The sequence below is a fragment of the Opisthocomus hoazin genome, chromosome 6, assembly GCF_030867145.1.
Source record: "Opisthocomus hoazin isolate bOpiHoa1 chromosome 6, bOpiHoa1.hap1, whole genome shotgun sequence".
Taxonomy (NCBI): domain Eukaryota; kingdom Metazoa; phylum Chordata; class Aves; order Opisthocomiformes; family Opisthocomidae; genus Opisthocomus; species Opisthocomus hoazin.
Genome location: NC_134419.1, coordinates 7,663,612 through 7,688,775, shown reverse-complemented (window position 1 = coordinate 7,688,775; position 25,164 = coordinate 7,663,612). Strand labels below are relative to the sequence as shown.

The 25,164-nt window shown below is 43.4% G+C and overlaps 2 protein-coding genes across 5 annotated transcripts in view; one reads left to right on the top strand and one right to left on the bottom strand.

Moving 5' to 3' along the window:
* The window catches only part of OSBPL9 (oxysterol binding protein like 9), a 66,448-nt gene extending 55,527 nt beyond the window's left edge, over positions 1-10,921 (top strand). For all 4 annotated transcript variants that reach the window (XM_075424505.1, XM_075424504.1, XM_075424503.1 and 1 more), the window contains 13 exons: positions 2,173-2,332; positions 3,027-3,139; positions 3,414-3,532; positions 4,994-5,079; positions 5,337-5,511; positions 7,027-7,111; positions 7,372-7,482; positions 7,856-7,919; positions 8,023-8,163; positions 9,042-9,120; positions 9,443-9,534; positions 9,970-10,105; positions 10,206-10,921. In XM_075424505.1, the coding sequence (XP_075280620.1) occupies positions 2,173-2,332; positions 3,027-3,139; positions 3,414-3,532; positions 4,994-5,079; positions 5,337-5,511; positions 7,027-7,111; positions 7,372-7,482; positions 7,856-7,919; positions 8,023-8,163; positions 9,042-9,120; positions 9,443-9,534; positions 9,970-10,105; positions 10,206-10,280 (1,436 nt within the window). In that variant the 3' untranslated portion in view covers positions 10,281-10,921. The remainder of the gene's footprint in view (positions 1-2,172; positions 2,333-3,026; positions 3,140-3,413; positions 3,533-4,993; positions 5,080-5,336; positions 5,512-7,026; positions 7,112-7,371; positions 7,483-7,855; positions 7,920-8,022; positions 8,164-9,041; positions 9,121-9,442; positions 9,535-9,969; positions 10,106-10,205) is intronic.
* An 819-nt stretch (positions 10,922-11,740) lies between these two features.
* The window catches only part of NRDC (nardilysin convertase), a 29,929-nt gene continuing 16,505 nt past the window's right edge, over positions 11,741-25,164 (bottom strand). The window contains exons 15-31 of the mRNA XM_075424496.1: positions 23,479-23,583; positions 23,096-23,219; positions 22,467-22,553; positions 21,741-21,860; positions 20,945-20,996; positions 19,704-19,854; positions 18,492-18,619; positions 17,928-18,090; positions 16,637-16,668; positions 16,189-16,327; positions 15,691-15,738; positions 15,275-15,327; positions 14,577-14,660; positions 12,998-13,088; positions 12,571-12,687; positions 12,236-12,325; positions 11,741-11,958 (exon numbers count right to left, since the gene is read on the bottom strand). Of these exons, the coding sequence (XP_075280611.1) occupies positions 11,761-11,958; positions 12,236-12,325; positions 12,571-12,687; positions 12,998-13,088; positions 14,577-14,660; positions 15,275-15,327; positions 15,691-15,738; positions 16,189-16,327; positions 16,637-16,668; positions 17,928-18,090; positions 18,492-18,619; positions 19,704-19,854; positions 20,945-20,996; positions 21,741-21,860; positions 22,467-22,553; positions 23,096-23,219; positions 23,479-23,583 (1,782 nt within the window). The 3' untranslated portion in view covers positions 11,741-11,760. The remainder of the gene's footprint in view (positions 11,959-12,235; positions 12,326-12,570; positions 12,688-12,997; positions 13,089-14,576; positions 14,661-15,274; positions 15,328-15,690; positions 15,739-16,188; positions 16,328-16,636; positions 16,669-17,927; positions 18,091-18,491; positions 18,620-19,703; positions 19,855-20,944; positions 20,997-21,740; positions 21,861-22,466; positions 22,554-23,095; positions 23,220-23,478; positions 23,584-25,164) is intronic.

Genomic DNA, 25,164 nt, shown 5'->3' with positions numbered 1-25,164 from the left:
CATGTATACATAATACACAGGAGTATTACCAGCTTGCTTTTATGTCTCCATCATTGCAATCTTGCAGTAATCAGCACAAGAACTTTGCAGTTAATACATCGTGTGTGGCCATTGTGTTTTTAATCCGTTGATTCCATCCTCTTCCCCCTTAAATAATAGCACTCATTGGGCTTTTTAAAACTACAGTAGATGTTTTGAAGTGGAAGTTGCTATAATATACGTGAAATTGCTATAGTAAGCTGTTTACAATTCCTATGATATTTTTAAGTATTTTTTTTTAAACTATGGCTACATGCTTAACATTTTTATTATCTGTCTACGTTGACTGTTACTTCCTGATTAGTTGTATTGATTATATTGTCCAATCATGCTAAAACTGTCTCAGTTCCCTCCCAGGTTATTTTGTAAGCTTGTATATGAATGATGTGGTTGTTACTTCACTACTCCCCTTCCTTCTCAGAACACTAATATGTGTGTTAAACAGTATTTGCCCAATTTTAAAAATGAAGGATACCACTGCTGGCTTTTTCTCCTGCCAGAAAGTTCCTTTTTTCAGTCTTACTCTATGCTTCTCATCTTCTAGTTAGTTTCTGATGGTTGTTGTTTGTGTAGATACCTTAGCTTGCTTAATAACCTCTGTCCTGACACAGGCTTCCACAAAAGGTTCGTGTCAGTGTTAACCTGGTTTGTGTTCATTGCTGTGACTCTTTTGAAAAACGGGTTAGTGGTGAGACAGGATTCATGAAATCCAATTTAGAAACTCTAGTCATAGAATCATAGAGTTGTTTAGGTTGGAGGAGACCATGAAGATTGATTCCAACCTTTCATTAATTAGATTTTGTCACAAATATATTTGTAGCTAAATTGGGAAAAAGATGTTTTAGGTAAGTAGAATACAAGTTGAGTGATAACTGGCTGGACTGCCAGGCCCAAGGCTTGTGATCAGCTGTATGAGGTCCAAATGGCAACCAAGTACTGGTGTTTCTCAGGGGTTGGTGCTGGGTCCAGTACTACTTAACGTCTCAGGTAGCCTAGACACAGACCTTGCCAGACTGGGGAGAACAAAGGATAGGACAGGGCTGCCATTCAGAGGGGCTGTGGCCGGCTGGGAACATGAACTGATGGAAACCTCATGAACTCTGATGAAGGCAAACACAAAGTCATCTACCCTGCTACGATGGGCATGGTCCTCAGCCTGCCCTGTTGCATGGGGTTAACTGCAACTTGGCAGAAGAGGAGCCAGGGGTCCTGGTGAGCAACAAGTGGAACATGAGTCGGCAGCGTGCCCTTGTGGTGATGAAGGCCTTGCCGCATACCAGGCTGGATTAGTGAGAGCGTAGGGAGCAGATCAAGAGAACTGATTGTTCAGCTCTACTTGGGGTCTGTGAGACCACATCCTGAGTGCTATGCATAGTTTTGGGTTCCACAGGACAAACACATGGACCACCAAGATTAGGAAGCTGAGGCCCGTGACGTGCTTAGAGGCTGACAGAGCTGGGTTTGTTCAGCCTTGGGAAGATAAAGCTGAAGAGGGATGTTACTGCTGTCTTCTGCCAGCTATTGGAAGGGTATAAAGAAGGGATGACTGGGCTCTGCTTGGAGATACACAGCAAAAGGCTGAGGCAGTCAACACAAATTTTAGGAAGGCAAATATCAAGTAGATATTAGAAAATATTTTGTTTTCATAATGAGGGTGATCAGACTTGGAAATAGGTTCCCCAGAAAGATTATGGAATCTTCATCTTGGAAGATATTTAAAGCCTGACTAGATGTGATTTTGAACAAACTGGTCTTATTTTGAATTTATCTGGGCCTTGTGTGGGGAGTAGACCAGATGACTTCCAGAGATCTCTTCCAACACTAATCATACTATGAATCTATATAAGTTTTCAGTATTGTTATTTTGCCTTTAATTGACAACTTTGGGGAAAACATGTCTTTTACTGTTGTTCTGTGTTCTTGATTTTCCTTGTGACCTTTCTTTTGTTATCTGTTAAATGAAACTGAGCATGAACCTGACTACTTACTGCTTCTAATTTTGTAAGATATCATACCTTCTGAGTTTGCATTAGTCCTCATTGATTTGAACAATCCTACTAATAAGTTAGAACTGGTGGATTTTGAAATAATTTGTTTGATTTTGTTAAGTCTGTAATTTTTAATACTCCATAGGAAGTGGGCAGTCAGCACCTAGCAGCAGTCTCACGTCTCCAAGCCATGTCAACCTGTCTCCAAATACAGTCCCAGATTTTTCTTACTCAAGCAGTGAGGATGAGTTCTACGATGCTGATGAATTCTATCAGAGCAGTTCTTCCCCAAAGCGATGTATGGAGTAAGTAGCTGAAAGTAGGCGGTGCGTGCTGAATGCAGTTTTTATCTACAAGGGCATGGCTTGTCTGCTTGTAGAAGCTAGTTAAGCTAAATAAGTGAATAAGCCACATTGGCTTAAAAAAAAAAAATGGGGCAGGCAAAAAGGCCACTCTGTGTAACAGAAAAAGATTACCCTCTTCCCAGCACAGTCATCTGGGAAGGATGCAGTTTGCTCCTCCACTCCTTCCCGGTCCACCAGGTATAAATGTTGACAAAACTCCAGCATAAACCAAACTTGGGAAGCCACCCACTCAGAGATACTATTGGAGACAACCATGTATTTCCCAGGCATTTGTTGCAGCCTTTGGTAAATTGCCAGTTCTCTCTCACATTTACTAGAAGAAACTTTTTGAAGTTGACTGCCTTTCCCCAAAATCTCTATTTACTCCTCATATGAATCAGAAAATTGATTTTAAGAGGTGTTATACATTTCAAAGAGGAATTAATCAGCTGTTTTATGCTTGCAGGTGTTACTATCTTAGACTGCAGGCTTTCCCATTTGTTCAGCTGCAGTCCGCTAGAAGTTTTCTGTGAATTACAGTGCAGCACATATATTGATGTCTGTCAGTAAACTCCTTGTCTATGTATATGAAATTGTAGTAATTTGGTCTGCCTTAGTTCATTGGGAATTGTGAGAATTTATTACTCTTCTTTAGTTCTTCAGGGTCTGCTGCAGTCCTGACTCGGAGCAGCACAGGCAGTAGTCTGAAGCGTCCGGACACCACAGAGTCCCTCAATTCTTCCATGTCGAATGGGACAAATGACGCTGGTAAGTGGGCTGCGTGAACTTTCAGTAAGGAGCCCTTGATTATTAAGCCACGTGTAAAATGTGTCAGTGTATCTATGATCATATATATATGACAAGATACTTACGGAAAATGGTTTATCTACTGTTTCTTTACTACTGGAAGATTTTTGAGTTGTAGGATTTAAAAACCTTAGTCTTGTAAATAAGACCTTTTTGACAGCTAATATATATGCCAATTAAATACAGCCTGTCTTTGAAGGTTTAGAGAAAAACAAAAGCAATTTGGTCTTTCTAGATCTCTTCGATCCTCCTGATGATCGAGATGATGATGGGGAAGGAGAATCAGTGGAAGAACACAAGAGTGTTATTATGCATCTATTGTCACAAGTTAGATTAGGAATGGATCTAACAAAGGTAAGCTTACTGATTGTTCCTGGGGAAGGGAGGGGGGGTAAACCCTGAACTCTGTGTAAATCAGTTCAATGTTAAGGTAATAATTTAACTGTACATCTGTTCTAATAGCTAGTTAAGCTATAATCTCTTTAGCCTGTGGGGTTTTTTGGGTTTTTTTAAATTTTTTGAATTGGAGTTGTTACTAGGAGGGGGAAAACGGCTGCAGAATAAATATATCCAACTGCTAAAATCTGGGAAAATAGTTGGCTATGGAAAGTAGCTGTTTGTTCTCTTTGAACCTGATCCTTGAAGTGCCTTGAAGCTGGGCTAAGAGGAATGCTGTATGCAGTAGTAATGTTTCTCCATGCAGTAGTAATATTTCTCCTATCGTTAGCTTCCTAGAACAGAGATCTACAAGATGCCAATGTATGGTAACATTCAATGAGACATGAATAAAATAAAAGGGGGAATTAAGCATATAGTGAAATGCTTTGCCTAATTGGGGTCTTGTTGAGTAAGTTGCTTGTGTATTTCTAAAATGCTATGTGTAGGTCTGGCAAGTAAAGAGCTGGATTTTTTGTGAATGTGATTCATGTGGGTGTCTGTCTTAAGGTTGAATGAACAATGTCCTGAAGACGTTGATCTTTTTAGGCAGCTTGGTTAAATTTAAACAAGTAATTCCAGACTGAAAAAGAGTAGGAGAGATCAATCCTATCATTAGTTCCCTTAAGTGGATGACTTTAACCGTCCAGTCTGGAGCTTGCAATCGACAATAAAAAGATAAAACTTTTCTGAAGAAATAGCTAGCAGCTCATAAGCAAACTATGGAAGGTTTCTGGCAGTCTGAATAGCAACAGATCTAAAATGTGTCTGCTTTGGGAACTCCTGGAATAGTTGAAAATTACTGATCTCAAATTAAGCTGCCAAGAAGCATGATGAGCATGCATCTTGTTTGCATCACTTCAAAGTCAGCAACAGCAATCGACAGTGCTTTTAACAGTGGTCTGTACCACACTGAAGCAGGTAACAGATGCGCAAGAATGGAACCTGCATCTGCTGCTGGGAAAGAAAAGTAGCAGGGAAGAGATGAACCTTCATCTTTGATAGAGGCCCATGAGAGGATGTAACTACATGGAATGGGATCTTGACTACAGCTGAAAATTGACAGTGTGCATGTAGACAAAATGAAATAATCAGTGTTGCTGTAATTAAGAACAGCTTTTGATAAGGTCAGCCATGTAGATGGATATGCTCGTAAGTGCGACTAGAATATGCGTAAGACAAGAGACAGTTCCTCTTAGATCTTTGTTTTTACAGAAGATGCCAGCTGGCCTGCATATGTCAGAACACATTGGTAACTTGGAGAACACAATCAGCTTACAGGCACACGAAGCCGTGGGTGCTTTGTGTGCTGTTTACCGTTTGCTTTTGAGCAGGATATTGAATTATCTTGGTCTGCAAGAGTTGTTTTTCTTCACGCAGGTGGTTCTTCCAACTTTTATCCTGGAAAGAAGATCACTGTTGGAAATGTATGCTGACTTTTTTGCACATCCAGACTTATTTGTCAGGTATTTGATTTTTAAAGTAGAGCATTAACTGGTTCTGATACTGCTTATGGCCCTTGGGGGCTGCCAGAAGTAAGTTGGTAGTTTTGAAGAATATTGCTTGGGTGTTGATGTAAACTTGAAAAATAGTTGAAGTAGTCAAGCTTCTAGTTGTAAAACAACCAAACATCCCAAAAGCTTTCCTGTATTTAAGGTAGCTGCTTGTAGCTGCTTGTATTTAATTTTGCCTGTCCTTCTTTTCTCTCTTTTGGTTCTTCTAGCATTAGTGACCAGAAGGATCCAAAGGAACGAATGGTTCAGGTGGTTAAATGGTACCTCTCAGCTTTTCATGCAGGAAGAAAAGGGTCAGTTGCTAAAAAGCCTTACAATCCCATTTTGGGCGAGATCTTCCGATGTCACTGGGTATTACCAGGCACTGAAGGTGAAGATGATATGGTTAGTTTCTGTGGTATGTTTTTGGTGCCTAGAATGCATGCAAGTAATTCTCAAAGCTTTATTAATTTACTGACTGAAATGGCTTATGCTATGATTAAGTAGGAAAATTGATTGCAATTATGGCAATTTCTTAACTCATTTCCCCCGCTCCTTCCTCCTTTTCTGTAGACAGAAGTTTTAAATATCTTGCCTAGTAAGATTTGAGCTATTAGTTTTATAAGAACTCTCTGACATACTGAAAATGTTCTCTTTTTTCCTAACTGTTTCATAGCACTGAGTATAAATTTCTTTCTTTCCATTTTTTTTTTTTTTTTTTTTTTTTTTTTGGTTATAATTTGTCTAAACCCTTGTGTTTTTAACAGTGGGGTTTCTTTTCCTCACTTACAGCCAAGAAGGCAGTGAAGTTTCTCCAGTATACTTAATTCTCCTTTTAAAATCTTTTTGTAGACTTCTGAAGTTTGGATTCTGAGCTTGGATAATATTTTAATTGTACATCTGTGTCTGGCCACTACTCTTCCTTTTGTACTTTATCAGAGTGTGTCTGCTGAAGTGAAGGACACAGTAACAGCAGTGCCACTCTCCTAAACTGAAATTGTCTAGCAGTGTATGAGCTTTTCTCTCATTTCCCAAATTTCAGTGAGACTCAAGGATTTCAGACTTACGCACGTGAACCGTAGTCAACACAGTGCCCCACTGATTCTAGAGAAAAGCTCTGGCACTTGCAGTACAGCCTGGCGTGGGGTTTTTTGTTTTGGGGGTTTTGGGTTTGTGTTTTGTTGGCTTTTTTTTTTTAACTCATTTAGGCTTCTCACCTTGAGAAGTTGCAAATGGTGATGTGGGAAGTGCTGTTGCGAGGTATTTCCAATAGCCTCAGTGCAGTATATCTGAATGTGATTGTTTAGATATAAAGTACGTGTTTTTCCCATTCACTTGCTTCTTCTTCCCACCCCCCATTAGTTTGCTCCCATCTTTCTCGTTCCTGCAGTGAAAGTTTGGACCCCTGTTTGCTGACGTAAAGACAACACTGATTTGTGCTTTCATTGCTACTAATGATGAATTACACTTTTCATGATTTGCTGCAGGAATTGAGTGTTGGTTTATGGTTTTGTGATACATATAATCTGTCATTATTAGCATGTGTATCAGACTTCATCAGAAGCAAAAATAAATGTATTTCTGCCATCTATTATTTGTTAATAAGAAATGAAGTGGATTTAAATATTACTTTGTAATTGGGTTTATACATGACTTTTGGTTTAACTGTTGTACTTGGGGACATCTCTCCAAATACATTTATACTTAAAAACAAGAGAGTAGAAGCTGCGTGTTCTTTAGGAAGCACTGTAGTTTCAGCAGTAAGCAGTTTTCTCCATCAAACTGCCAAACTGACAAATACGTTACAATCACTGCAATACTTTTGTTAGAAGCCTTCAAACATGGAAACAGCTTCTCTTGGAAGCGTCCAATGTTTTGTAAGCACTGTCAGTGATGAAAATCCTCTCTGCTGTCACGCAGGAGCCGGTTTCGGAAGGACCAGTCCCTTGGGTCAGTAAGAGCAGCGTAACCTTTGTGGCAGAGCAGGTCTCTCATCATCCTCCAAGTAAGTTGACAATCGCTTTGCTAATAGGGGTGGCATCTGGATAGGAGCGACAGTATAGTCAGCTCTTGGTTTCAATCTTGGATTTACATTTTGTCTCCAAATTTAAAAGCTGAAGGTTTTCTCTGTAAAGTGTTTGTGTGAGAAACAAACTGCAAACTCTGTTGCCATATAAGTATGAGGCACTTTGAGGTGTTTCCTGATGAATGAATTTGAACACAATAGTATTAATGTGCTGCTATTTTTAATACCTTTTTCTTCAGTTTCAGCATTTTACGCAGAGTGTTTTAGCAAGAGGATACAGTTCAACGCTCACATATGGACCAAGTCAAAATTCTTAGGAATGTCTGTTGGGGTCCATAACATAGGACAAGGTATGTGTGTGTGAATTCAACAACAGAAGATAAATTTACATTCTGCAACTAGAATTTTTGCAGAAATTATTTAAAGTCATCCTATTAAACATAAGGAATGTTTGAGTTTATGTAATTTGAGCTTATGTATCCGGGAATTGGCGATTCCTTCTGCATGCCTTGTGTGCTGAAATAATTTAGGGACCAGTTTTTCACCTGAACACAACTGTCCCTGCCTTCTCTAGAAGTGAGGCATTCTCAGCATCTAAAGAAAGCTCTTCCCCTTTCCTTTTTTATGGTACCTGGTTTTAGTGATTTCAGGAGATCGTTACGAAAAGCTTTGTAGAGGTTTTGCTGGAGGTATTGAAAATCTGATTATATTTTTCTTTGACAGGGTGTGTCACATGCCTAGATTATGATGAACACTATATTTTGACCTTTCCTAATGGTTATGGAAGGCAAGTAAATGCTCTGCTTGGTATTTCTGTTTTTAATGCCTTGTAATAGTTCATACTTATCAGTTCAAAGGTTATAAATATACGCATGTATTTATAATTGCAGGTCTATTCTCACTGTGCCATGGATAGAACTTGGTGGAGAATGCAGTATTAATTGCTCAAAGACAGGTTACAACGCTTCCATCGTCTTCCACACAAAACCATTTTATGGAGGAAAGAAGCACAGAATTACAGCTGAAATTTTGTAAGCAGGTTTCTTCAGTTAATCTCACTTTTTCTCTAGTGAAATGCTGACAGTGTTTTTTTCGAGTCAGGAGTGTAAAATAGTGGAACAGCTACACCCGGTAACTCAGCTCATGATTAGCCATCACGGGATGCCATTTTATAGCCAAGATTTGTGAGGGGAAACCTGCATAGGCCTGCATCCTGCCGTGTCCTGCTCTGAAACGTTCTCAGCTGTTGACCAAAAGGAATTTAGATTTTCACTTCTGAATTATCCGAAACTTCTTCGTCATTATTTCTCCTAGAACTAAAAATGAGGAAGCAAGCCTTGCAACACTGCTGTTCGTGCGTGTCATTAAAGCCCTGCGTCAGACTCTTACATATTTATTTACACCTGTGGTGTAGCAGGTTTTGGTTAGGCCCTGTGCACATGCCCAGAGCAGAGATCTGCTGTGACGTCAGTAAGCGGTGCTGACAAAACGAGGTCCAAACTTTTTGTTTTAAATCGCTTCTTGACACGCATTGATAGACGTCATTTGTGAAGTAGTGTTTGTGTTTCCCAGTAGTCTGGGGAAGAAGCTTTGAGTTTGCGAAACCTTCTTAAGCTTAACCTTATCACTCTAAATCTGTTTTGAAATCCTGTAATTAGTTTCCTGAACTTTAAATGTAGATACAGCCCTGAGGCGAGACCTGTCTTATCCTGGAACAGCGCTTCCTTTTAAGGTTTATCCAGTTGAACTCATTCGTGCAAAACTCCTCACTTGTAAACAGAACCCTCATTTTTCTGTACTGTGATGGACACTTTAAGGGCTGGTACAGGAACAAGGAGAAAGTTTTGATCCTTTAGGGTCTTTCAGTTACTGTGCGACAATCAAGAAATGACCGTTTCTTTCTGTTTAGTTCTCCTAATGACAAGAAACCCTTCTGCTCCATTGAAGGAGAATGGAATGATGTCATGTACGCAAAATACACAACAGGGGTAAAGCAGCTTTTATTTTTCTTTTCATCAGAAATAGAAGATTGTGCTTAAAAAGTTGTTGTTTTGTTGGGTTTTTTTGGCAACTCCTGTAAGCTGTCCAAATGATCAGAAGAATGCTGAATTCAGGATAGAAGTCCTGAATTTACTTTGTTAATTTACTTTTAATGTAACTTGATTTTTGTAACAACAACAGAATCTAGAGAATGACACTTTTCATGTATTTTCTGACAACCAGCGTACTGGAGTGTGAGGGTATATAAATTCTAAGTCTAGATAAAGACCTGATTTTTTTTTTTTTTTTTTTTTAAATCTCACTCTCTAGGAGAACACTGTCTTTATAGATACCAAGAAAATGCCTACAATTAAGAAGAAGGTAAGGAAATTGGAGGACCAAGACGACTTTGAGTCTCGCTGGTAAGAACTTCGGTTAAACGGGCAAATTGGGGTATTTTTAGTTAGACCAAGGTTTGCAGTATGCAGTCTGGCTGGTGGTGTGTTTAATCCAGTAGCTGCACAGATGTGCTCCTCGTCAGCCTTTGTGGCAGGACAGAACCAAGGTGCAAGCAGGCTGGGGCGTTAACGGGGAAGAGGAGAGTCATAGTTCTTGGTCACATCCTCATCGGTACCAAGTGTTCTGGGGGGGCCAGAGACCTCCGCTCCAGCCTCCCCATTCCTGGCAATAGGCAGTGCAGTTGTGGTTTCATATGTATTGGGGTGGTTTTCTGCCCTTTCGCTGAGACCTACCTTAATTCAAACAAGTACCAGTGACTAATAGCCAGTAAGATGTCTCCACAACCTTGTAGCACTTTGCTTCTATAAAGCAGTCTCCATTCAAATTTCTTTTTTAAGCTTATGGAAAGATGTAACCTACAACTTAAAAATTCGAGACATCGATGCAGCCACAGCTGCAAAGCATGCGCTTGAAGAAAGACAGAGAGCTGAAGCCAGAGCCAGGAAGGAGAATGAGACCTCATGGGAAACAAGGGTGAGCTTTATTTGACATGTAAATGCCCTCTAACCTGCAGCATTTGTTCTTTTCCACCGAGTCTTAAAAAGCTTACATCTGATTATTCTCTTTTTTCTAGTTATTCCATGAAGATGGAGAATGCTGGGTTTATGATGAGCCACTATTGAAACGACTTGCTGCCAGTAAACACTAGGTGGGTTATAAAGCCAGAAAACGTTCAAGCCTTGGCTTAGCAGAGTTTACATCTGATACCAAGAGAGTCATCAGTCATCACGTACGTACCGTTTGGAGAGCCTGACCCCTCCAGCTACAGTGGTTCCTATCTCAGGGATACTGGACTTACTGGTGCAGATAAGCAATTAAATGAAACGCACAGCGTCTTGGCTGTGCAGCGACGTACGCTGGCCTCTGCCCTGCTGGTGCTCAGGCTTCCACGGCGGGCTGGCGGGGCCCTGTCACTGACGCTTCTGACGCCGGGAGGGCCTGGGCCATGAGGCACGAACACTTTGTACAACCACTGTGAAGGCCATGGCATTGGTATCGGTTGCATAATATTCCTGGGTCCTAAGTATTTAAAAAAAACAAGAAACAAACCGCAAGACGTCATTTAAATCTAGCTACTGTTTGCAATGTGTAAATATGAGGATTCCTTCAATGGGACAGTTTGTTAGAAAATGCTACGTAAATGTTATCTTCCACCTGTATGATAATCAAATCTTTTGGCATTTCAGTGTCTTGCCCAAAATAACTTTGTTATTTTGAGATCAAAATGTAACCATAGATAATTCTACTCAATGCATCTTAAAGCTTCATAAAATAGATTTTTCAAACTTATCTTATGGACTTTTTATTTATTTAATAATAAACCTTTGCAGCAAGACTGTTTTTTCAGCCGAGTGATGATCAGTTGTTTTATGTGAAATGTATATTTTTTTCCCCCCACTGGAATCCTTGCAGCTAAACCTACTTCTTGAAGTAGTTAATGAACTAGCAAAAGGAGCAGAATTTGTAGCACCCACAGCAGAATTTTTCTGGACTCTACAGCCAGCCTTCATCTCTCCTCCACTGCTGGCAAGGTAGTCATCTTCACATTTCTGTGCTTTTGCCTGCAGTTAAGTAATGGTTAAGTACCTAGATGTAGCAATCAAACTATTTTTCTTTCCACAGTTAAAATCTAGCTTTTATTTGGTTTCATCTCTATTTTGTCTGTTGCACATACAGAAAAACTAAAAAACAGCAGTGTGAGATTGAAGCCTTAGGCTTTTTCCCCTCCCACCCGCTCTGCGACTCCTGCAGGGGAACTGCAGAACGCTTTCTCTGAGGAGCTGGAACGGCTGCCGTGCTGCCGGAACAAAGTCCAGGGCCGTCACAGCAGACTGGCGCAGCACAGCCCTTCGGACAGCAGGAGAGGAGAAGGTGGCATCCTTCTGGTGGTGGGCGGAACTCTCCCTTTGCTCCAGCGTGAAGTCAGGGCTGTGCCTTTTCTTAACAAACTAAGGAGAATAAGGAGGAAGGGTGGCTGGGAACTTTCTTGAGGAAAGCTTCCTCAGTATCTGAATGGACGTCTTCATCCCAGCTACCACTACAGCCCTGTCTTAATAAAAATAGGTTTGCAATGTTTGTGTTGCAGAAAGCACCTGTATTACACATCACTGCGCGGCAAGGTGGCAATTTTATTTTAATATTTTATGGTAAGGGAGAACATTCAGAGTTGATGTGTAAGCTTTGATGTCCTTGATGGAAGTAACGTCAATCATCAAAGAAGATGGGGGCAAGAAAACAAGATGAGGTATTTCACCAGACAAAGAGTTCTGTACTTCTGAGACAGCTGTAACCTCCAAGTCCCCTTCGTGCTTTCCATATCCAACCACCTGGAAAAAAGGTACCAGAAAAGAAACTTGGCTCTAGGCTTCCATAATTTGGATCTCAGTCAATGTTCATCTGCCCTGACAATTAAATACAGGTACTTAAATACAATTCAAATGACAACAATAATTAGAAATGTAGAAAATGTGAACAGTAGTGTGGATAGCCACCCCATTAAAGGTTAGATTATGGAGCTCTTACACCCCACCCTCACTGGGCTCGCTGAGCTTATCAATGTTTGGCATTTCAGATGTCAGGGATGTGGAGCTGACGGACACTCACGTGAACGCTGAGCACTTTCTTCTTGTTGCTTCTGTGCGCTTGGAACCAGGTGACCAGGTCTGATTTTGTAACAGACTTCAGAGCTTCAATCTGAAACCCACAGGAATGATGAGGTTTAAGTAGCACAGTGGCGATTCAAGTAATTTTAAACATAAGCATGGTTTCTCTACAAACTATATCCCGTTAGCTAAAAGAGCCTGTTTAAAAATAGCACGTAGTTTTAGAACCAGTGTCTCAGTAGTAGCATCACTCCCCCTCTTTAAGCTTTGCATGTGAAACTGCTGCAAAAAGCAATGTGCGAGTGTTCCCCTGAACAACGGCGAGCGCCCACCGACCTCTCGGGCCAGCCTGTCGAAGAGATACTGCTGCGTCACAACTTCATTCCAGTTCCGGTCCACTTCTTCACCAAGGTGGGAGTCTTCACATTCTTTAAGTTTTATCAAAGCTGTAACCTACATTTGGAAAAGACAAAAACAATTAGTTTCACAGGGTTTTAAAACTACCTTAATTTACCATCATATTCACCAAAGTTGAAAGAAAACCCAAATTACATTAACAAGGTAGTTCACTGCTTTCAAACTTAACTGTAAAGGGCCAGAGAGCAAATGTTTAGAGATTGACTGCGGAAGGGAGTAAGAGGCAGGATTTAAAAGTGAGTCCTTTGTCCAGAAAAACCTCAGAAATACACCAGAGAGCAGTAACCAAATCCTCCAGTTTAGGTGTCATTCAGCAGTTGAAGAGTTTTTCAAGATCAAGCCTTACCTGGGTGCTAAAAGCATCTTCAGTTAAATGCTTGATCTTCTCTTCAAAGCAAGCAAGAAACTCCTCTATTTTCTTGTCAACCAATTCAGAACTAAAAGACAGATAATTAAATCAGGCAGGAAAAACAGAATACTGGGGTAAAGCAGCAGAACAGCCCCCAAATGACGAAGGACTGTTTGGGTCAGACTTGCTTCCCTCCACCCCTGAAAAGCTCACACATCTGCCAACACCAGCTTGTCTATCTTCCCTGGTATCGGGGAGTAAAACCAGTGCTCTGATTTTCAGCTGTATTAAGTGTTGCTCAAGCACAGGGACTTCAGATAACCAAGCAGCACGAGGAGTCGCTGCTGCGGGGGACGCAGGCTTACTGTATGCAGCAGCAACACGTGCCCGAGCTGCTGTATCAGGAACCCCAACCGCAGCCTGGAGCCCTGCACAGAAATACTGACGGTCTCTTTAAGAAAAGAAAAAGCATGTGAAGTGATGGATTGTGGTTTTTAAAACATTAAAATCTTCACCAATAAGACAGACCTCACTAATGGAAGTGTCATCCAAATGTGAAAAATTAAAAGGCAGCAGTACTCTGTGCTAATTAAACTTCCACTGAAACAGTATTATTTTTGCACAAGTTGCATATTTTTCAAATACTCCGTCAATAATACCTGTAGTTAGCCCCAGCTTTGGACACAACCATGATGCTCTGTCTGCTGAAACTGGGCCAGAAGAGCAGCTACGCAGGATTTACTTGGCAACAGCCTGAGCTCTCCGGGCAGCACATCTTCAGAAGGGCCATACGACGTTTTACTTGGTCTTCAGAGTGCTCTTCCCTATGCCAGCCAGGACTGCTGCAGTTTAAGAAGCTTAAAGCTATTGCTTTATTTTGGCGGTGCTTTCCAGTCACTGTGCCACAACTGCCAGCAGCAGCACAAGCTGAGGCCAGAACTGCTCTCGTGAGGCTCCCTTTGGGCTGCTGCATAGCTCCCTGCATAGCATGAAAACACAAACCCTCCACAGCCTGAAGCAGGTGAGAACTCGCAAGTGAGAGGTCAGCTGTGACCTGCTCTAACTGAACAAGCAGAAGATGAGGTGCAACTCTCATCAGTAATTTGTCAGCTGGATGCTGTGCAAATACACCACTTACTTACACAAAGTACGCCACGTGAACATGGTCACAGAGTTTGATACCTCACTATGTCCCATGAGGCTCAGGTGTTCAGCACCTGAACACATGCAAGGTCCACTGGCCCCCCTTGTTAACCTTGACTTTTCTAAAACCAGTTGCCATGAATTTCCTGTGCTGAATTCCTTCTTATTCACATGACAGCAACAACAGCTGCCATTTACAGTGATGCTTTGCCCAGCTGGACGGGCCAGCTGAGTCCTGGAGCCCCAGGTCAGCAGAATCCAGACACCTCCATGCAGAGCCTGACTGCGTCAGCCCGAGCCTCTGCCCGGGGACATGGTGGGCACGGACACAGAGGGATAAGGTCACCCAAAATGGGTGCTGGCAGCCCCGGGTCCCTCCCGCGGCCCACGCCTGGGACTGGTGATGAGCACGAACCACAGAGCACGCACTTACTTGTATTTGGTTGCCTGGGTTGCTACTGTGACCGAGAAGCCAAGAATGCCAGAAGTGTTCCTGCAGGTGGGGTACACGTGGTAGCTAAAAAAAAAAGGGGGGTGGGGGTGGGGAAATAATAATGTAATTCCACAAGCACAATTAAATTTTCAGTTACAGGATATGCTACAAGTTAAAATATTGTTGGTACTTCAGAAAGAAAAATCTCAGATATAAATTCTCAATAGTCATCTTTCCTTTATTTCGTGCATCGCTGCACTTCAGTGTTCTCATTTTCAGGAAATCCTTTTAAGCTTGGCAGAGTATCTCTGTTTGTGTTCCTGCAAACTAATTCATCAGTGACAGACCTGGAGCTGTGAAAAGCTTGTTCCAGTTCCCCGAGGCAGAGGGTGCCTCTGAGGGAGGCTGCTATGCACCACCACGTCCCTGGGGAACGGGGAGCCGATTTCGGCAGAAGGGACAACCTGATGCTGAGTAATTCCAAGTTAACACACTGGTAGGAGACACAATTCTCACAGGACTCAAAAGCAACTTGGTTGCAGCTTGTATCACTGGCTGCTCCTGGTTTTGATGTGTTTGTGTGGCTCCTTCCACTACACCAACTAAGGAATTAGCCACTGTGCTGGAAGGGTTTCCAGTGTAAACATACGAGGGAACAGCAGGTGCGTCAGAGCTGTCCTGCTCCACCGGGAACTCACCCGAGGGTCTGCTTGGTTCTCAGGAAGTCAAAGCAAGGCTCTTCCATGTGCATCTGAAACAGAGCACAAACGCGTTACCGCAGAAGCGATGCTTCCCCGCAGGCTGCCCTTGAGCTCCACACAGAAACATGGTCACGACACGCGAGAACAACTGAAGCGCTGCCTTCCCAGCGGCACCCCCTGAACTGGGAGAGGTCTCGGTCACCTGGAGGTAGCTAAGAGAACAGGCTTCCATACCGCCCATCACTGCAGCGGTTCGGGGATCCCGTCCCCAACACTCGGATGTTTCATCAGAACAAGCAATAGGTATGTGCTGTCCCCTCTGTACAACTTAGCCCCGTGGCCTCATCGTAGCCCCAAGCACCGTTTTCAGAGAAGACCCTTGGAGGACTTAGGAGACACAAACACCAACTCACCACAAGCAGCTCCATGAGGGTATATTCCCTTAGGTTCCTGGCACCTGACTAGAAAGAAAATGAAGAATTCAGGGTGATTTTGTGGAGTTAAACGCCACAGTTCAGACCCAGGTGACAGCTGTGGCGTGCACCTCAGCCTGGCCTGCAGCGCTACGTTACAGTTCACAGCAGGGACAGCTGGGAAGTTCTTGTTTCTGGCGGGGGCCTGGCCCCGGCCCTTGGAGGGGAGGGCTTGGCCCAGGACCATGAGATCAGTGGCAAGGGCACCAGGACAGCACCAAGGCACAAACCCCGCTGCTAAGTGCTAGCCCAGGCCAGGAGGGGAAGACGTCGGTTCCAGGGACCACCATGCGCTGCGAGAGCCCACCTGGGCTCAGCCTCTGAGCTGAGGGCGCGTGCCGACGTGAGAGACTGCTCTCCAGACTGCGACATTAGTACAACCCCAGCCTCGGCGGCTACCGGAGGGAACAGGCAGCACACACCACGCTGTTGCATTACCTGGTAATACACCGTCACCTCGGAGTTGGCATCACCTTTGTTGAGGGTTTTCACCTTACAGAGCAGATGCGTGTTTGGCAGATCCACCACCCGGAACTGAACAGGGCAGAGGTGGGCCAGAGGGGCAAACTGGAGCTTTCTGAAGGGAGCGCAAACAGCAAAGTGTCAAACGCCCGCTCACTTCGTACCCAAAACCACCAGAACACCCAGACGTTCACACGCTCAGTCTGACGTTGTCTTCCCCTTCCCCAAACCAGAACAATGTCCAATTAAACTGCCATGATGAACGGCCACCGCCCGCAAACTAAACCCCGGCAGCACTGCATCCAGGAGGGGGGGAAGGGAATTCCTGCATCGCTCCCACCCTGACCCCTTCCCTCCAGAAAAGAATCTTCACTTGATTACAGCTTCCACATAACGAGTGGTGCAAGAATGAAGAGATACTCACTGAACAACGTAATTCAGAAAATCCTTTGCTTCCTAGGAGAGAAAGCATCAATGTAAGTTTTATTTAGCAGAGAATTAATTCCCCAATTCACAGCCACACCGCGCTGCACATCGCTCGGGAAAGTGACCCCCCCGAGCTCTGTCGTGCACCTACGTCCCTGCCCCCTCGCCTCACCCAAGTCCCTCTGGAGACCTCTGTGCCCCACTGCACAGCAGACAGAATCTCCAGGCAGTTCCTTGCACTGTAACTTCTCCAGAAGGAGAACGCAGCAGCCAGAGGAACAGCATCAGCCATTAAGCAGCCAAGGGTGCACACGGGAAGAGGTAAGGCCCCTCTCGTGTGCACGAAGCTGGAGCTCTGGGAACAGGCCTCTGGGGTTTAAGTGGAGGAAATGGGAGGAAGTAAGAGAAACAGTAACTGGTGTAGGAGCTAGGGGGTTGCACGTGCCACACGGTGAAAGGAGCTTAGCTCACACGGAGGCTGCAGCAATATATAAAAGCACTTCGAACAAAGGCTCTCAGCAAACCACGACTGGATTCTCAGACCTCCTCCTGTTCCACCATTACAAGCTGTGACCTCCCAACATTAGCATGTTTTCTTTAGGAGGCTTTAAACATCTTGACGATAAACACCGCCAGCTAAGACAAACTTCTTGGCACAAATGGTAATCACAGGTGGTTTCTCTCCCACGCCACACGCAGGCCCTCAGCAACGCGGGACACGCAGGGCTAAGCCACACAACAACTCTGATTTAAAAAGCCTGACAGGACTACATGAGACCTAGTCCCAGGGCAGAAGACTTCGGTGAATGCTGCAGGTGTTTAGCGAGATTGAAGATAACCAGACCTCAGTGAGGTTTGATCAAATCATGCAGGCAATCCAATTTCCAGGAGACATGTACTCCGAGGGAAGCCTCCTCTTTCATGACATCAGCATGGCAATTTCTCCTTATCAAATACATCAGTACAGCAAACAATAGAGAAAACGGGGGCAGCAGGGGCAATACAGGCTACAGGTGTATTTCCACCACATTTTCCCCTCTCTACAGTTTAAATCTGAATTCCTGAAAACCCCGCTCTGTTCAAATTGGCAACTATGGACTCCCCAGTGGCTTTCCCAGACGAGCATTCCCAAGTCGTCCGAGGTGAAGCTGCCCCGTGCCAGCGAGCCTCCACATTGCCGGTACGGCAGAGGCAGGCAGCGGGCAGGGGAGCGCTGGAGCTGTGGCAACGGCATCAAAGCACATTTTAAGAACAAGTTTGAGCGCGTCAGCTGCTGAAGCTGTACTTACTCTGCTTGTGAAGTTTCCTTGTACGAGACCCTCTACAAAAAGCTGTGATTTGAAAGCCTTAACGAAGGACGAGAGAGACTCGATGGAAAGGCCGTTCATCAGGGTCTGGTATTTATCTATCATGGACCACCTGCCGTGTTCTAAAATTAGGAGACGCACATCCCTGCAACGCAAGAAGGAAAACAAAACCACAGGCCGTCGAGAGCTGTTTAATACAAAAGAGCCCGTTTCTGACTGGGGATCGCCCTGGAGACAGGGAGATGGTCCCCAGGAGCATCGCTGGGGGCTGAGCCTGCCCTCCCTCAGCGCCTGCTGTTGGCTGCAGGTCGCTCCAGAACAGCGGCTACAGGGTGTCCAATCTGCCCCCCGTGTCTGGTGTGCTGGCTGCAGAGCTGCCTGAGCTCACCCCGGAAAGAGCCTCCATGAGTGCAGAGCATCGATTCCCGAGCTCTTCAGCTCAACCTCAACATTTGCTGCTGTTTCAATTTCAGGTGAGTTTCAGAGGATACCCATAAATTTCAGGCATCACTATGCAGCCACTTTTTGCACTCCCCCAGAACTCACTTGGCCAGAGTCTCGGGCTTGATGAGGATGTTGAAGTACGTTTTCTTCAGCTGCTCTGTTATCATTTCAAAAACTGCTGGAGTAAAGCTGAAGTCAGACAAGTAATCGATGATGAGCTGAAACAGAAGCTGTAAAGAAAACAGTTCTAAGTTCTTGTTTGTAAAGACCCAATTTAAACTTAATCTTATAAATTAATAATAATAAAAAAAAGTCATCATTATTTGGTCAACATAAGAGAGGTGCAGGGTTACGAAAGCACATTCCTCAGTTCTGTTAGATGTTCTTCACTGAACAATTCTATACCAAATGACAGTCAGTTTCAAAAGGACTGCATTTTTAGAAAGTGAGTGAAATAAGCTCAGCATCCCAAATCAACAGGAGTTTCCACATTCTGTTGAAACAAACCAAGCTTGTATCTCCAGCATGTCTGTATTAGATATTCCAGTTTTTCCTTTTATAGCCAACCAGCACAATGACATCACAACAGAGCAACACTCATAATTAAAAAAGAACACTCAGCCCATGCCATTTGCACCTCTGGCTTCTTCTGTTAAACCTCACATTACAGACGACTGACAGCCACGTTAAAGCTCCAGTCAGGCTCTCGCGATGGAGGCCTAAGGAAGCTCGGCGGCGTTCTCCTTGTTTGTGCTTGCCACGTCTCGCAGGGCCAGCGTTTAGGGAGCGGGAACAGGGACCCCCCAAACCTCGTAAGGCAAGCTCTTCGCAAGCCAGCAAAGAAAAACCGCACCCAGAATGAGCATGTGCAGAAGCCCTGTCTGCGAGGTCATGCTGTACACAGAACCCGTGTTCAGACACACTTCCCCAGACAGCGTGCAAACAGCCTTAGCTTATAGATGGAGAGGCTCGAACACGCTAAAGGCACAGGGGAGACTCACAGCTCCTCCTAAAGGAAAAGCTGTTAAAGTCTTAATGGAGATACAATTAAAGGAAGATTTCTCTTAAGTCAGCCTAAGGTCGGTAATTTGAGCTTATTTAAGTGAATAAAACTACATCTTTATACACGTAAGCACATGAAAAAGCATTTGATGCATCACCCTGTATCTGAACAGAGATACACATTTTCCAATTTAAAACACCCCACATAAACATTCAGCGCTCCAGCCAGCCAGGCTCCAGCTGCTACGAGAAAAAGCACATCCACCGCAAAGCAGCATGCATGCAAGTGTTCAGCAGATCAGCAGTGCTTACAGGTAGTTTATGATTGAATCCTTTCACTCGAATGACTAAGCCGTGCTCTCCAGCTACGAGCTTGTATTCCAGCTGAGCGACGTCTGCTTCATACGCTGGTTCACCAAGGTTGTGGGAAAGGATGTTTACGAATGTATCAAACAAAACTATGCTGGATGGGGAAAAGGGCAGCAGGTTAGAAAGAAAGAAAGATAAAAAGGAATAGAAAGACGATAAAAATCCAGCCCAATGAGTTTGATCGTACACACAAGAAGTTCCCCAACAGAAATAAATACTTGAGTAAAATGAGATTCAAAATTTTCAGCAACCCTGGGAATACAGAATGCAAGTTTCCCTTTGCCCAGAAAGCACACAACACTACTTTAAAATTACGCTGACACTCAGCTATTCCTTGCAATGAATAAGATTCCAGTTTCACATGATTTAAGCTCTCTCTAAGGTAGGAATGCACACCGTAACATGCCAATGCTCAACGCATTGCATAATGACAGAGATTTTTACACTCTGTGTAAAGGAATGGGGGGCGGATGGACTCAGTTATGCTGAAGACCTGAGTAATGAGATGACTATTTATCTATCAAGATAAAAAAAATAATAACAAGCTGTCGCAAATCAGGCTATACAATGTGGAAATTGCAGTCCGGGCTTTCAGATTTTTGTCTGGATTCCAATTCAAAGTTCAAACCAACAAAGCCACGATGAAAACAGATTTCTAAAGGCCTTCCCAGCACATCAGTTGTGCAGGCCTCGGCAGGCTTGTGATAAAAGCCCTGTGGAATTTGTTACAAATGGCAGAAGCGCAGCACGCGCAGAGCTGTAATCTTGTGGCCTGCCTAACGAGCAGCTGGGTTTCTAAACGCTGCCGAAAGTCGCTTCACCTGCTCCTGCAGGCTCCCAAGCTGCTGGTTCAGGACACGACCGTGGACTGCTCTTTGCAGGACCGGCTCCTTCTCTAAGCCCTTCCTGCTGGCATGTGCACTGCTGCTGCTATTATTTTTTCCAACCCTTGCACTGGGGAATAACACACCATGACACTCCTACGCATCTCCTGGCTACAGTAACGACTTGCTGCAGAACCAACCTCGCTGAACTACAGATAAGACCACAAGGGAAGTGTAAGAACATGAAAAGAGGAAGCCTTATTCTATTTTAGTTTAAAATTCATCTCTCTTCACGGCTTTTTCACTAGATATGGTAATTAAGTTACTCTGCAAGATAAGCATAAATAACATAATCCTCACTTCTCTGCAGACTGCTGTATCAACGGAGAGATCAGATGGAATCGAACATAACCTGGTGGGGAAAAAGAAACTTAAATGAGCTATTGTATGAAAAGGGAGAGCTTTCTAAAGTCAAATGTATTTACATCAGGTTTTTCTTTGGTCACAATCTGAGTCTAATGAAAATGGTCATTCAGCTATAAGAATATATTTTTGCTTATATTAAGTCATCATCAAGCATCTTTTCTTTTTCACTCCAAAATCTTCCTTAAAACCACAAATATTAGCAAACTTAAAGCTGTGCTTTGCAGAATACTAACTCCCGTGGCGTGACCAATATAAGTAAAAAGGAAAACTCCACAAAATATCCATTTAACAGACACTAAAAATTGTGACATTCTGCTTGAAAGCAGCAATATATTTTCCACATTTGTCTCAGATCCAGGCTGTATTTTTCTTTCTGTAGAAGAAACCATAGTCTCTCCTAATTAACGTGTCCTGTCATTCTCAAGCCCCTGTCTCAGTGCTGTACTCTGCCTGCCCAATTCCACCCATAGCCAGATGCTCAGAAGTCAATATATTTCAGGGATTTCACTTTTTTAACCTGAGGCATCAGCAGGGTTTCTTTGTTGCAAGGTAGTTTACCTGCTACTCTTTCATTGTAGCTAATAAACATATCAAAAGGACCACGGAAGAGCTGACAGTAAACACCAAGTTTAAATGGTGAAAAATACCACAGGTTATTTGCCTTCCAATAAATTCCAGCTGGTAAAAACAGGGACCTCCCATTCTTCCGAAAGCCCGAAGGTGCATTTACCTTTTGGGATTTTGAATTTATCATCCTTCCTGTACCAGAGACAGCCTTGTTGTGTGCTTAGTGCTTTGACTGGATATTCTGTCTCAGGGCAGTCAGCAACTTTCAAAGCAAAGTCAGTAGCTAATGAAAAGAAAAACCAAACCAAAACCAGAAGTTAGTGGGTTTCGCAGACACAGCCAGGCTACATGCAGGAAAGTCTTCAAAATTACCAACAAAATACATTTTTCCCCTCTCGGGTTGCTAAATTATACACGATAATGCTTCCCTGGACCCAAAGAACACCTGTTTGTCAGTTCCACACCAGAACGGTGGCTCAGAGCAGTGCAGAAATGGTGATGCTGCATTCCATCCAGCATACAAGTTATGGGTTTATTTTCATTTGGTTTTGGCAACAAAGCCAGATGGTATTTAGACACTTTCAAAACCAGCAGGATTAAGCAAACAGAATTACTCTCCTCAAGTGCTGGCAGCTCTGTGTTAACTCTCACTGATCGTGTGCGGCCTGCTCTGTTCTGGCTGTATGATCTGTAAGTCTACACCTTAGAAAAACTCAGTTCTCATAAATAAAACAATATTAAGTAAAATTCAGCTGAACAGAGCTCCCATATTTTTTAACTTGCAAAATCAGATTGATGTTCAGATGGAAATTAAAGAGTGTTTCTAAACCACAGAAAATTCCCAAGCAAATTACTGAGGCAAGATTTCACTCATGCTCAGGTGCCTTACCTATGTATTTGTTTTCTTCTGGAAGGTGTAAATCCTGATTTAACACAAAGTCACTGGCCCATAAATCACTCCAGTACTTGTCAATATCTATTAAAAAAACATGAAATGCATTTAGTTCAACAGGAAGCTATCCTATTTCTTAGGCCAGTCATCTCATCTCTTAGCTATCTCCATGAAGATTCGCAGTACGATGGGAGTTTCTTAACGTCACCTGGCTCATCATGAATCTTTCTAATGCCCTTCCTACGAGCTCCCCTGGCAGGAGACTGTAGCAGTCCTATTACAAAGTAAATCCAGCCTGTCTGCATTAGTAGTCCAGATACCAACGCGCCCTGTCCTTCATCGTTTGTGTTCCTTTCCCTGTTTGGGACCTGAATGGCAGCCAAGCGGAGGGCTCGCTGGGATCCCTGCCTCCTCAAACAGTTCTAAACTAGGGAGTGGGAATCAACTGATATCCAACAACAAAGAACTATTACTGAGTAGGACAGAGCATCTGACTTAACGACAAGGTCAGCTCGGCACTGTGGCTTCATTTCCTTACTTCCGTGTCTTTGTATTTTGTGTGGTCACCCTTTTAATATCTCTGCTGCCTGAATCAGCCATTCCCTAAGTTTCTGCTGCTGTTTTACCTTCCACGCTGTATTGTGTTCCAAACCACCGCTCTTTGAGATGACACTGGCCTTCGTTGGCAGCAGACAGCAAAACGAGGTTGGCTCTCTGAGGACTGAGCTGGTTAAGGGCATCAGCAATGATCTACAAGTTCAAGACAATATTTCAGTTCAAATGTAACTCTGGCTCTGCCTGACCAGCAAAGACTTCTCAGTCTGAACGTAAGAAGAATATGACAGAAAAACAAGATTTGCTTTCTGAGTATAAAAAGAGTGATTCAATGAATACAAAACCTGTGCCTGTATTATGCCTAATTATATGCCTATATATGTGCCTACATTATACAGTACACCTGTATTTTTCTTGCTTCAAAACATGTAATCAGAGTTCAAAGACTATTTACCTCAGGCTTGTATTCAAACAGGAGCTGGTCTCCTGTCAGAAAATCCTCCTTCTGAAACATCTGCATGTTCTCACAAAGGTTTTCCACATAGTCAACTGGATCTGTCTGTAAGCAAATGAATAAAGTTATTTTTCACATAATCAGAAAACTAAAATACCAATTTTCTGTTCTGAGAAGAGCTTGACTGGTCAGGTATGTTGAGCATGAGTTGCATGCTGTGCTTGTTACGGCATTTAGTTTCAGTTATTAAACTAAATATATTTCATAACCATATCAAAAGCTCAGGGCTCCTCTGAGAATCCTGAAATCTCAGACATCATCTTTATAGAAGAAATGACCTTGAGCATGCGTTTACAGTCATTAAACCTACTAAGTTAAGGACCCAGTAGAATGCACTCCTTGCCTCTAGGGAACACCAGCAGAGTCGCACAAGTCAAGATTTAAAGTGATCTGGCAGTTGGAAAGAGCAAGCTGAGGAACTGCTGCTGCTGCATGAGTATCTCTGATTCTGCTTCATTCCTAAGTTCTCTGCCATGATGTGCACCGTGAGGAGGAAGAGATTTTCCTGTTTGGACACGAAAGTATAGATTGCCTTTTAACTGTGTGAGACTGCCTGGTGGAGAGCTTCTTGCCGAGTGCTACTTGTTTTTTTTGAACCAGCCAGCATCATACCGTGCAGATCCTGGGTCCAGCTACAGACCACAGCTTGCGTGAAAAGAGGCAAGTTTGACACGTCTGTGTCTTATAAACGGAGTGGAAAACATGACCAAGAATTTCTTAAGACACTGTACATCTGAGGAAACATTAAACCTCTCTTGGGGCACATAACCGCCTATCCCAAACCCACGCCTCTGTGACCATTATTCTTCAGGATGGCCGCATACCAGCTCTTTCCATGAAACAGAGGAGTGGTGGGCCGTGACCAAGTCATTCATCTGTCCCCGAGATACCCAACCCCATCACAAAAGCACGTACATACCTCTGCTCCTTGCTGTCTGAGTTAAATCCCTGCACTGTCAGTAACCTCTTAATGACCACTCCAAATCAACTGGCAAAAGAGGCAGGGCTCTTAACAGTGGGTACTCCCCAGTGCAAACTGGGGTGTTTTCTTATCCCCACCTGGCTTGATACTGGGAAGCACACAGTCTGTTAGAGCAGTAACAGTTTTGGGGAACATAAAATTCTAGCTGGGAGTACTAAAAAGAACCAAGACGACTAATAAGAACGTTTCAGGACTAAATAATTTCAAACTGGACAACCTCTGTTGGCAATGATTAAAGATGGAATCATAAAGCTGTAGGCAGGGCAACAGACATTCATTCCTGCTATGTCTGCTACACTGTACAGCCTTCTTTCATTGATTTGTCGTTCTTCTTCACTGTTCTGGGGAAAGCTTTTGTTAGGAGAAGACAGTCTGTTTTAATTTTGTAGTAGTTGAACTTTGCTAACAAATCCATAAAAGTTGTATGCCACTAAAAAACCCACCGCATAGCATTAAAAAAATGCACTTGTAGATCAGTGTAAGCTTGTTCCTACCAAACAAATCCACTGCTCTGTTATCTCTCACCCGGGGCTGCTGGCAGCAGTCCTTGCTGTCTGTATCACTTGCAAATAACACCTCTGTTCTTCAAAGGCCACTCAAGGCACTCAATATCCTCCGTATACTATTTCGAAAGCAGAGCTATG